This window comes from Paralichthys olivaceus, chromosome 8 (assembly GCF_024713975.1).
Source record: "Paralichthys olivaceus isolate ysfri-2021 chromosome 8, ASM2471397v2, whole genome shotgun sequence".
Lineage (NCBI taxonomy): Eukaryota > Metazoa > Chordata > Actinopteri > Pleuronectiformes > Paralichthyidae > Paralichthys > Paralichthys olivaceus.
In genome coordinates this window covers 24111018-24124416 of record NC_091100.1, presented here as the reverse complement: position 1 = coordinate 24124416, position 13399 = coordinate 24111018, and the positions used below count along the sequence as shown (strand labels likewise).

The 13399-nt window shown below is 42.3% G+C and overlaps 1 protein-coding gene across 3 annotated transcripts; it reads right to left on the bottom strand.

The window, feature by feature from the left end:
• Positions 1-125: 125 nt before the first annotated feature.
• Positions 126-13395, bottom strand: ppp1r12c (protein phosphatase 1, regulatory subunit 12C). Of its 3 annotated transcripts, none has more exons than XM_020084148.2 (20): positions 13085-13395; positions 11800-11974; positions 11575-11705; positions 11066-11184; positions 10208-10367; positions 9901-10045; positions 9575-9649; positions 9392-9471; positions 9094-9206; positions 8931-8998; positions 8537-8667; positions 8278-8365; positions 6866-6983; positions 5984-6099; positions 4587-4639; positions 4353-4392; positions 4055-4168; positions 2642-2692; positions 2212-2262; positions 126-1353 (listed from the first exon to the last, which is right to left on the bottom strand). In XM_020084148.2, the coding sequence occupies exons 1-20, from the start codon at positions 13291-13293 to the stop codon at positions 1267-1269; spliced, it is 2124 nt and encodes a 707-aa protein (XP_019939707.2). In that variant the 5' UTR covers positions 13294-13395; the 3' UTR covers positions 126-1266. The 3 variants fall into 3 exon arrangements, with proteins under 3 accessions (XP_019939707.2, XP_019939708.2, XP_069386729.1); XM_020084149.2 differs by having other exon boundaries at positions 4064-4168; XM_069530628.1 differs by lacking the exon at positions 2642-2692 and having other exon boundaries at positions 4064-4168.
• Between the last annotated feature and the right edge of the window lie 4 nt (positions 13396-13399).

The window sequence follows — 13399 nt, the reverse complement described above, 5'->3', positions numbered from 1 at the left end:
AGTTATAGTTGGTGTTAACTTTTGAGGGACCAAACTGACCTTTGAGAGTAAAGATGAAAACTGATTTTCAGTCAATACTGGGAAGACATTTTTCACAAATTAAAAGAAACAACAGAGCCTTGAACTGTTTTTGCCCAAACTGTATTTTATACTTAACGGTGTACGTTTACCAAAGCAAAATAGAAATATTACTTACAAATGCATATCGAAAGGCACGGCATCAAAATACAATTTGACATGCAAGAGTTATTTTCTTTAAAACAGGAGTAAACATTCAAACGTTGACCCATCTGGCCTGTCTGTTAGAAAATAACAGCTGTCCGTCACTGGGGCGAATACTTAGCTTAGGGGTTGTTGCTTTTACAGAAGCATCCAGTCAAAATGGCAAAGTGAAATATCTACCGACTTACAGTACAAAGAAGAGAGCGTGCGTTCTCCACAACCTCTTGAAAGATGTGACGTTTGTAACCGACGGTTTCTGTGAGAATGCCCGTGTACATGAGCTGCATCTGATGTCCACTGGTTAGCACCCGAAACTCTGCGCCCTTTGTACAACAGAGACCACGACAACACGTCTACATCACTGTCAGGACAGATGGCCCCTGTACATAAATATACATCTTAAATATACATTCAGAGGAGCGGGGGAGGAATGAGCATGCAGATTTGGTCCACGTTTACAGCGGTCACCTAGAGCAGGAAGCATCGACCCAACACTCATCCTGAGAAACAGCACTGACCACAAAGAGCGCTCCCCAAAGGACATGCACAACCAGGGCTGGGTTTTTGGCACATTACTGTCTTTTTTTTGTTTTTTTTCTTTGTTTTTTTTTCTAATAACCACCCCCTCACTCATGACTGGCATTTGTTAATCTATCTAAAACATGACTATGAACTCACACTGTGCATGGCTTTAAGTCTCTTAATACAGATTTTTATACAAAGTGTTGCAGAAGCAAAGCACATAAAATATTCCAGTTAAAAAATACAACAATAAAAACTTAATATAAAAGTGGATGTGAGCAGGGACGCCCTGTCAGTCCACAGGAGGTGCAGTTCAGCTTGTTATACAGTAGATCTGCCAAATCATAAAGGCCCAAACACAAGCTAATAACCCTGAAATCTCTACGCTCTTCCAGTTACTGTTAAATGTGCTCTGCAGGTGTTTGATGCTGCGTCTCTCTCTTCCTTGTTTTGTGTCTTTTGAGTTGGATAACAAATAAATCCTGTAATACTTTTCATCTCCATGTAGGTTTTTTTCCAGGTTCATCTTGACAGTTTGCTGATGACTCGAATGAGGGCGGCGTTCTCGTCCTTGAGCCTCTGGTTGTCTGCTCTGAGGTCCCCCAGAACCTACGGAAACACGATCACACATTGATGATTTTACTCTCCTGGGAATGTAATCGTGACACAGCGTTCTTTGTGGCTCTCTTCTGCGGCAGCTCTGTGACTGTTTTACCAGATCTATACTGGAATCATTTCAGTTTTTGCAGCATGAGATAAAATGGAGTCGAGCAGTGAGAATGATTGTGGGTTCATCCAATCCTGAGAAACCGTCAGGAACAAGCAGAGTTTAATCTTCTGATCAAGGAGCTGTAAAATTATCCTGATCACTCCCAAGTCTATTTCAGGATGTCAGTGGTCCAGTTTGATACGGAGGCATTGAGACCACATATTAAAAAGAAAACACATTTCTCTGATCCAATTGATCCCTAAAAGCTCAAACAACTCTGAGACACCAGATGATATCAGGTTTACGCTAAAACCACAGCTCAGCTAATTCCAGAGCAACACCCCCGAGGTTCCACTAAACATGAGCACTTTTCAACATAACACTTGTGAGTCTACAGGAGGTAATGGGACTGTTGCTCAGTGCCAAATAACAGAGGCAGGCTGGCGACTGTGATTATAAAAATTTAACTGGAGTTTAAGACGAGTGGAGAGAAACATCTCCCCCTCAGCAGGTGAATGTGAAAACAGCCTCTGAGTGTCAAATTCTGCACACCCATCATTCTGCACAGTGAAGCTCTAACATATGTAAAACCCCTTTTTCACTGAGGATCATTTTAAATGACCCAATCTGAATTTGTATCACATCAGATATGACGTAGGACTCAGGAGGAATTTAAGGATTTGGGATTAGAGCATCGTATGATTACAGTCACGTTGATTCAGAACAGTTGTGGTGTGTATTGAAGTGAACGTGAGTACCTTCAGCTCATCCTCCAGCTCCACTGCTTTCCTCTGGAGGGCCAACTTCTCCTGTGAGCACAAGAGTGTGAAATCGTGAGCAAACATTTTGCCTCCTGTTACCTAAGTGCAAGTTTCTCAAATGTTTCTGATACCTGGGTTTCTGTTGTTATATATTTCCATCACATCTTATACAGTCAGGTAAACGTGACAACTCGAGAGAAAAACTAACTTCCCCCCCTGTAAAAAGCTTCTCCAGGTAAAGAGAGGTGGCATTTCTTTCTGTTGTTAACTAACATTCTACCATTTAGAAATATTATTTCTGCATCACTGCATAATATCTGTAGGGCACCAGTGGAGGTGTGACGGGCTGAACTACCAAAGCAAGAAGCAACAGATGGTACAGGAGGTTAATTCCAACAGACACAGTGAAATAAAAGCTGAGACTCACAAATCTCTCCAACTCCAGCAGGGCCGGTCTGTCTGTGCTGCTCTCTTGGCTCTGCCACAGGGAGAAACAATGTTCATTAACTGCTTTCACACAAGTGTCTATGACAACTACAACGGACACAGAATTAATAAATTCATTTCAAAACTACACATCCAGTCCAACATGCTGTCGTTGTTATGATGAATGACTGCATGCGTGTGCCGCCATTTTAAGCTGTGAGCATCGTTTGTAGACAAAGTCTGCGCAGTGGTGTTTTGGGGAGTGGAGGCCCTGCAGGTACATCCCTGCCAACAATCACGAGTCAGTCTCAGCTGTTAATCATCTCTATCGTCTAGCACCCTATTTATGGTGACAAATGACTGTTCAATACCAAACTTAAGTTTAACACTCAAAACATTACCTAGAATGACAGATCAACATCTTTGGGAGACAGAACATGAAAAATACTTTTTGTCCATCTGGCCACATAGAGGAAGATGACCTATACTGCAGTCAGCCACCAGGGGGCAATCAGGACATGTTAGCCTCACCTTTTTGGGAGCTGCTTTGTTACTTGTCTTTAATATTTACAGTCATTGTTCATCGCTGATCAAATAAACATCAGTTCCCACTCACATGCACACGCAGTCATGTCTCCGGTTCAGAGGACATTACATTGACTTACATTAGTTTCTTAAACTACTAACATTAACCTACCTACGTACCTTCCTACTCATTGCACTAACACAAGTGCTTTATGTGCACATAAGCAAGATGAGTCCCCATAATGTGACAGTTTGTATTTCCCTACAACAACACTATACTAATACCTGGACCAAATACACAACACATACAAACATACAGACCGTACTACTATGTTTTTATTTTAAAAACTGTTTTCAAACTGTCCACACAAGCATATTGGCCTTAAATCATTATTAATCCCTGTCCATACTAACACATTATCTGCTGTTATATCATTGTTAAACACAGAATTTAGCTGCACAACAGCTGTTGGCAAAGACAACAGGGCCAGCAACACTCGTAATCCATTCTCCTTGTTGCATCAACACTGGTAGCAGTAGTAGATGTCAGTCGTGTCCTTTAGGAAGAGGGTCATGTGATAGATGCCTGACAAATTAGAAAAGGCTATGTCTTCACCAAAAAGAACCAATCAGCAAGCAGTTTGGAGCGTCTCCCTGAAAACTTCCAAACACTCTCTGTCTGTCCAGACTCAAACACAGCCCCTGAGTTTTCAAACTAAAATGGGGCCAGCAGCTTTTCCAAACTTCTGTTTGAGCAGCTCTAATTCTCTGCAGTAGTGTGAACGTCAGAAACGTTACAAAACGTAGAAGCGTGGATGTAGCAACACTCTTGCACACTGAGAGACACATGCAGCTCTTTAAAACTTTATGATCAGAGGAAGCAGCAAACCTGCCGAACCTGTCGGAGTCTCTCCAGCTCCACTTTGTTTTGGCTGAGCAGCAGATCCATCTCCTGCAGCTTGTCCTTCAGAGCCAGGTTCTCCTGCAGTACCTTAAAGTACAGCTGATAGAAAACACACAACACAGACATTTAGAGCACAACATTTTGTTACATACAGTTCTGTGTGTGCAGGTGGGAATAGTTTGGCTCCTTGGGGTTTCCGATCGCTTCTCTCTAGATCTTTTCAGGCCCTCAGGTGTATTATTAGGAATGTGTGATCTTTTCTAAGGAGAGGCTCAGAACCTACCGTTCTGTAGTCAGCGGACAAGTCTTCCAGTGGACTCTCACTGCGGAGACACACAAGAGACTTGTAAAGCTCAGAATCATCAACACCAACACTGTTGTTTCAGGCACAGGTCAACACAGATTTATACATTTCAATACAATCAAATTAACCTTCTGGAAATAAAAGAACATTTTTGTTGAAAATGCAAATGCATAGTTAGAAAGGTTTGGGGCAGTTCAAGATAGCCAGACTCACTTGGAAGTGGTAAAATTGTTTGTATCATCCAGATGAGCATCCTCATCGTCATTCTAAAAAAAAAAAAGACAGGTTCACATTTTCAGTTACACATCCCTTCACATATACTCTCATTGCACTAACACAAGTGCAGTATTTGTTGTCTGTTTGGAATAGGCTGCTAGCTTGGCCTGTTGCAATGCTGATGGCAGCTTTCTTTCTGAAACTGTGAAAGAGACCTGCAACAATTGAACTGCGGCAGAAACACCAGCTGCAGGACTCAGTCCACAGAAGCGCTGCTGCACAAAGGGCTGTTCACCTGTTTCCTTTAAAGTTGGGTGAAGCTCGACTCAGAGAATCAGTTGTCTTGGTCGTGAACACACTGTTCTCGTGATCGACAACACCACTTACGTTGATGAGTTCCAGCCACAGCTGCTACAGAGCGCTTATTCCCTATTTAATATTGAACATATCTAGAGTTCACATCACAACAAATTTGACAGTGCACTTCCTTTGGCCTTTTATAATGAACGTGCCAAGTATTAAGAGAATAAGATTAACGTTTCTCAACATCAAGATTTCTGGAATGAGTAGATTAGTGATTTCCCCAAACATTTCTTTATTTGTGGCAGCTTGTCACAATATCAACATTAACCATTGACTGTCATATATAGATTTTTTTTAAATTATGGTTATTGGCAAAGCATTTAATAGTATTGGCAGAGAAGCACCTTATATACAGAATGATTCAATGAATTTGTTAAATGATCTTATCCCACACTGTCTAACAGAATCCTATATACTGTATCAGCTTGTTACAGCATTTCATCAAAGGTTAAGGATGTTCACACTGAGTAATATCAGGATTTGATTGATTTGTTTTTAATGGCTATGTCACCAAACAAAAACATTCTAGATGACTTTTGCATCATCTCTCCTCATCCTTAAACTCCACCAGATTTTTGGCATCTTTGTAGAATGTGGGGTTTGATAGATGTCCAATAAAGTTCAGTGAGTTCTGGAACAAAGTTTGGCTGCGCAGCATGTGTGTGTGTGTGTGTGTGTGTGTGTGTGTGGAGTTCAGGCAGCTCAGTGGAGCTTACCAGCTTATGATCAGGTTTCGTTATAGCCTCCGTGCATTTCAGATTAACACTTTACAAGAAACAAAACTCATCATCTTTTCAAGTTGCCTTATTTAAAAAGATTTAGAAGTGGGCTCATTGAACAGGGTCCTGTGAAAGAGGAAGTCGTTTTGCTGACCTTTCACCAACTTTCAGTTCACAGGTATTGTTGCAAGAACAGAAGAAAAAATTAACTGGTTCACTAAAATGAAGTCCTGGGTGTCAAACCAAAAACAAAAGTACAATTTGCTTGGCAGCGAACGCCCATGTTTGCGATGATGTGAGGTTGTGTCTTACTTCTCCTCCCGGCTGGACGATGCCAGTGGAGCGCCTCTCCTTCCTCCCTCTTCTCCTGTCCTTCACTCCCAGACGCTTCTCTCCTTCTGTCTCCACCTGCTTTACTGGGTCTGTGTCTGGAAAACATGGAGATCAACAGCTAACACTCCTGAGGTCTGTGGGACTTTTTGTTGCGTCAAAAATCTCACTAACTGTATCTTGGTCAATGTGGAACTCTAAAAGTGAAGAAACAATAACATTAACAAACACAGCTAACACACAAAAGCTGCTTGACAGAGCTTGTTTCTGTGAGGCTGGATCGATTAGAGTAACTTATACATGGGAGTGATCAGTTTCTAAATTTAACTTTAAAAGATCCAGGAGGCTGTCTTATCTTTGGTGTCACTCTTTGCTCCAGATCAGTGCATGTTGAGGCTTGAGAGAAATGAGCTCACATGAACAAAGTGCTCTACTTCTATTTATGAGCTGATGAGGTAAACCTGATATGTTTACTGAACTCACTCACAGCTTGATTTATCTAAACATGAACATGCGAGGGAGTGTTTCAGTTCCCATCTGAATATAAGGGCTGGGGTGTGGTAAGAGGTCAGAGTATATGTGTGATAGCTGCCCTAACAGCTCAACCACACCTAATGCTCTTCACAGCTAGAGCTTTTAGAAAATATGTGAGGAAATCCATTTCCTTTAAACTGCAATTCTGAAAAGCACCCCGCCAAAATGTACATTATTTCAGTATCATTCTTACAGTAAACAGAAGTGAGTGGGAGAAATGGCCCCAAAAATAATTAATCTTGTCAGTCAAACAACACAATATTGTTGAGACTTTTAAAAACCCCTTGTTACCATCACCATTTGCTGTTGCAGCTTGTCCACCTCACTCACCTCTTTCAGCAGGAGTGATGGTGACGATGGGGCTGACAGGCTGGATGTTACGAGGCACTGGATCTGCAGCTTTAGCCACAGTCTTCTCTGCTTCTTTCAGGTCTGTCAGAGTCACACCCTGTCCACACAGAGCAAAAAAAAACAACTACTCAAAGGCCAATCGCAGTTTTTGTCAAAAAAAAAAACCCACAACCTTTCCATCGTGAATGAAAAGATAATGATGCAGTGAAATTGTACCATGGTATGTGCAAAGTGGTTCTACAGTCCTGGAATAATCAGGTTAACCACATCATCACACAGTAAATTGGTCACTTGGTATAGTGCTGTCTGTCTCTCAAATCATTATACAGTACTGTGTTTACCCAACAGCATTTACACACAAGAGGTTTAACACCTGCCAAGTGAGCACCAGTCAATAAAAGGCAACAAAAACAGCCCATGCAGCTCTGTGTGAAGGACATGAAATACAAAAGGTATGTGAGTGTACAATGCAGAAAGATGATGCAGACACTCAATGATCCCACCCCTTTGTATGCAGTAGGGATATCGCCTAAACGCGGTTCTGGATTTTGACTGTTTTGTATGTTTGGTACTTTTATTGGTGCTTGAAGGAACCTGGGAGTGAGATCAGCTCGGTGCTTTCAAGTCTATGTTTGGCCCAAGGGCAAGGCTGAGCTCCACCACAAACACGCACACACACACTTGCATGTCTTTCTATAATTGTGAAAAGAACCCTCATTTGCGCAACTCTCTAAATACCTAACCTCTGCCCTTATCTATAGTAGTATGGGCTGATCACTTTTTCCCCCACTTTGATACTATGGAGGTTAGATGACGACTTTGCTGAGGTAAATCTTGCAGTCATAGTAGTTGTTACTGCCTCCACCATGAGGTTATGTTTTTGTCTGCGTTTGATTTTCTGTGATTTAACAGTATTACACAAAACCTACTCAACAGATTTCAGAAAAACTGTGTGTAGGGGTGGGTCATGACTCACAAAGAACTTACGAAACTTTGGTGCATATCCAGATTTTTTTTTTTTACTTTCTTTAGCATTGCATTTGACATTCCATTAATGTCTCAAAGAATAACTCATGAACCCTGATCGTGTTTTTTTATGAGTTTTCCGCAATTTTGTGCAGATCCAAACAAAGATCTTGATCTAGTGAATTTAAACATAAGAGGACTGTTTTGCGTTTTTGTGTTGCCTTGGCGGAGGTGGCCTGCCACTCCAGTATTAAAAGAGAAATAATTTCTAATCCTGTTCTAATTTTATTTAATTTTGCTACAGCAATAAAGATGAACCAACAAGAGTATGGATAAAGTACTGGAATAATAGGGAGTATCCATAAGTATTGACAAAATCATAACATAATAAAATCATAACAATACCCCTGACCTGTCAACCATACCTGTGTGGAGCGGCGAGACTGACGCATGAGTCGAGAGCGAGCTTTCCTCTGAGATTCAGACTCCTCGTCTCTGACTGGAGCCTGGAACCTGAACTCACAAACATCCACAAATGATATATTACATATTACAAGCATTATGTAATTTTAACTGCCTTTATGCAACATGCAGCTGTATGAAAATCTGCAGAGAAAATAAACATGATACAATTGTACAAAAACAATCTGGTTGTGAATATTTTTTGAGGTTCCTGCTTCGTACTTGCGCCTGTCAGCGTTGGGGGTGTTGGGACTCTCAGCGGCAGCGTCCCTCGTCTGAGGTGTGGGTTGAACTCTTGCTGTACGGTTCGCCTTGTCCTGCTCCTTCTCCTCATCATCCTTTTCCTCTGGTGTCTAAACCACAGAAGAGAAGAGAAGATTTGCTTCACTGTCATCAGCTGTCACCAGTTAAAACTTTATTAATCCTAGTGAGGAAACATAATTAATGATGGAATTTTCTTTTTTGTTCACATGCTCTTACCGTTCTAAAGAGCCTTCACACCTGACACATTTATTTTCTACAGGTCTGGTGAAATGCTGGCGTGCGAGGTCACATTCAGTCAACAGTGTATCATGACAGAAATACACAAACTTCTCCACTGGTCAGTGAGTATTACCTTATCAGCAGGGCTGACTGTAGATGTGGTCACACTTTCTGTGTCTGGACTGGACACTGTGGAACTTTCTGAGGAAAGAGAAGTGAATAGTTTGTCATCAGCACAATCTCTCTCTTGCTATTTACAGAGAAGTTGAAGAACTTGTGGTAGCCGCTGTTGTTACCAGGGCTGCTCTCTTTCTCCTCGTTAAGCTCCAGGTCTCCAGAGACACCCCTCTCTTTAGACTGGTCCTGCACGTTCATCTTGTCTTTACTGCTCATCCTGCACACTGAGCTCCTGGAAGCATTAAATAGGACAGATATTGATCTCAATGAGATTTTGGACAGGAAGACATGGCTTTTTTTTTATCATCTGTCCAAAATCTGTTAATTTACGTAAAATAAGGAGGAAAGGAACAATAGAAATATTTTTCATTGGGAAGAATGTGTATGATTTAGAATAGGTAACAGGTAGACACTAACCTCCGCCGTCTGTTTTGTGCATTTGCAGTGGCAGAGCCTTGCTGGTTTTGCCTATCTAGTATGGACTGTTCATTACGCCACTGAGAGAGGAGGATATACAGCAGAGTGAGATCAAGACAACCAGTCTTCTAAATTACACAAAGTTAATTGACACGATACCAGTAATCATAAACATTTTCTCACATTGGCTTGTTTCTGTAGTAACTCCTCCAGCAGCTCCTCAACACTTTCATCAGCAACATCAAATGGCGTCTGACCCTGCAAGGTCCAATTCATTTTAAGTGGAAGCAACATGTCAACATAACACATGAAATGGAAAACCAGTGTGTTGTTGAGATTTACATCCTTATTAGTTATCATGTAGTATGCACAATTCTGTCAGTTATGATAAATGTTCTTCCTGTAAATTAAAGAATACCTTTATCCTGACTTATATAAAAGAAGAAGAAGAATATCGAAGATACATATAATATATCAGGACAGGTTTTCAGTATTGTTTGGGCCTTTACCGCATTGCTGCGGATTTCCATATTGCACAGCTGTTCAGCCAGAATGCGACAGGCCTCGTCCTGGCCCCAGTGTGCTGCTGCATGGAGGGGTGTCCAACCGTCAAAGTCCATAGCTGACACATCCAGCCCACACTGACACAGTATCCTGGACCACACAAGAGCAAGGTGTCAACAGGAGACCAGAAAGAACTGTATACGACAATACAAACCAAAATATACTGTGGATAAATCAGCCAGTGCCTGGTATAGTGACACATTTTCAAATTTTTCAATTGTAGACAAGAAAAATCTAGAAAGAAGTGTTTACTTGAGAGCCTCCAGGTAGCCTTTGGCTGCAGCCACATGCAGCGGGGTGGCCCCAGTCTTGAGATGTCGCACATCGGCAGGTGGGCCCTCAGTTAGCCAGGTTCTGGCATCTTTCATGATCTGTTCTTCCTCCAGCCGCTTAGCTGCCTCCAAGTCCACACCTTGCCACAAACAGAACGTGTCCAATACAAACAATCCCTTGTTGCATCTGTGCTCACAATATGAGACACACACTTAATATGCATTCCATTTTAGATAATAATGCTTCATCTTAGTTGTATCCAAGTTCAAAACCTCTCTCTTAAATTCTGTCTTTTTCATCTTTTACAACACCGACTGCAACTTTAAGCAAAAGCACTATGAATACCTTCCAGGAAAGGTTGTCCAAAAACGTGCTCTACTGTATCCATGTGATACAGTTTTAAAACCTTTCCAGCATCATCAGACAACACGCTACACCAACTAGTTTGTTCCAAGCTTAAATTTGCCTTAAACGGTTGTGTCCTCTAGATATCGAAGCCCACTATAACCAAGAATGGCCCAAACACATGAAACGGTTCAAATTCTTATGAAGACGTTATTTCGAATATCTCCTGAACATCAATATAATATAAACTCTGCTTGTATGCTGAGACATAAGTGCAAAGGTGGCCACTTTTTCACACCTTATCCAGCACAGCAAATACAACTATGAACAGGCCAATCAGGGTCTCTCGATTTAGCTCAACAAACATACGGAAAAAACACATTCTGTTAATGCAACAGACAATGTGCTGGAGAGAAAAACACACAAAACTAACCCCCAGATGTAACACAACCTTAAAAAAAAGGTGAATGGTTGTCAAGGAACATCACTCACCTTGTCTCAGAGTGTAATCCTGAAGAAGGGACTCAGTGGTCTCATCCAAAGCAATGTCGAGAGGAACATCACCGTCACAGTTCACGGCAGAGAGAGATGCTCCTTGCTGCAAAAGGAAACTGTCAAAACAAACATGGACAGAGTGAGAATTTGTTTCAACTATAGAAGCTCTGCACAGGGACAAACAACTCTAAATAGAGAACAACTAATTCTATCACATTATATGTGTTTACAGTGCAGTTACACTACATCTTCAAAGAAAAGCCAATAGGAATTATTCACACAAGGAAAAGAGACTGTAAGAAAAGGTGAATCAATTCTTAAATCGTTCAAGCTGCACGTATTTGTGTGCCAGGCCAGCCCACTCGTGCTTTAGCTGCCAAACACCAACAATGTTAGTATTGTTGAATGCAGAAATACTCTGGCACCCACGCTGCACTCTGACCTCCCCACAGTGGCAAAGGCTATTGTAATACACATCTTAGATGACGCTATATTATACTACATACTCTGCAATATCAGAGTAGCCGCAGGAGGCGGCAACATGCAGTGGCGTCCATCCCTCACTGTCAACCTGGTTCACATTGGCACCTTGCTCCAGAAGGAAGGTCACTATCTCCATGCTGCCATCTATGCAGGCCTGTGGAGAGGAAACCAAAAGAAAGCAACTGTAAATGTTTCTTATTCATCAGCCAATGACTTCACTGAAACCCCGGGAGGAGAAGCTGCCTCACCTGGTGCAGAGCTGTGATTCCATCAGCGTTAGAACAATTGATAATTTCTACCACCTCTTCCCTGTTTGTCCCTTTGGTGTCTTTGGCGTCCTCCAGCATCACCTGAGCCTCCTCCGTGTCCCCGCTGGCGCAGGCAGCAAGGAACTCTGCAGCCCTGTCAAACCTCACACTTTTCCTAAAGACAGGATATAAGCAACAAGATGCCGTTACTGGGTAGCTGTTGTAACAACCATACATTGTAACACAACTGAATTTCATACTGGGAATTTACAGAACATGAACACCTCACGACACAGAGCAATTGTCCTGTAGCTGACAGTGAGAACAACATTGTATACTTTTGCCATTTGAAACATATCATGTGAAAATCAAAAAAATTTGTCTCTCGATTTTTTCTGATTTCCATCCTTGTGTGTGGCTCTCAGCCCCGTGCCCATCATCTTCCTACTGAAGAAGTCAACCCTAAATAATGGTACATGGCCTATATTTATATAGAGCATTTCTAGTCTTGATGACCACTCAAAGCAGTTTACATTACAGTTTTGCCATTGACCCATTCACACATTCATACAGTGCATCTATGGGCAGCGCTTTTGGGGTTCAGTATCTTGCCCCAGGACACTTCGGCATGCAGATGGGGAAGACTGATGTAGAATAATGCAAGCCTTTAACTTAGTGATTGTCAAAGCCACTGTTTTTAATGGAGTTGTAACACAAATGTATCTGTAAGTGTGTTGCATTCAGTGATGGTGAGGGTCTACTTGTGAGCTCTGTGCTAATGCAGCCAATGTCATCAGTCATCATATTGGTGCAGCCCTTGTGGCAGGTGAAGCTGCAGCTGTGACAGACACTTCCAGACAGTGATACTAACCCAAACACAGATTAGCAGAGACACATAGTTTTAAAAGCTTTAAAAGAGATGGTCTCTTCTCATCATATACACCATTCCGATGGATCACGATAAGCAAAGTCAAACAGGGATACTACTAGACTCTGACAAATACCCTTTGTAGGACACTTTGCTAGCTAGCTAACAGGAGAAACACCGAAGGAGAAACGACCACTGACAACTGGACGTTTCAACAAACACTCCGAGCTTCATCAGACAGGTAACTTAGTGGTAATTCAGAAGCTGGGGGGGTGGCGTGTCTGGTATTTTGTCCACCTCTTGTCCAAGCCCACGCAAAATTCCTCCTTTAGCATAACTGGAGATGTCTATGCTAAGCTAAGCTAGCTGTTATGTGGCCCTCGCTGTGGGACTGTTTGACAGGAGTCGTTTCCTCACCGTCGTTTGAGGAGGGGGCTGACTTCTTCCGAGACCACAGAATCCGGCTGCTCCCTCGGGGGGTCGCTCAGCTCGGCCTCCGGCTCCCCTGCTCCTTCCTCGGCATCGCCCCGCCACCTCCGCCGGGGCACGGCCGACGCTTTGTCCGTGCAGGAGCCGGCCCAGCGCTTCAGCTGCTCCCGCCGCTTGGTTCTCGCTGAGTCCCCCATTTATTTATCCGAGGAGGACTGTGTTTTTAAAAATAAAACATAGACTGGCAGGGGAAGACACACCCTCCATGTGTATACTTTCACTTCCTGGTTCTTGCTCTGGATG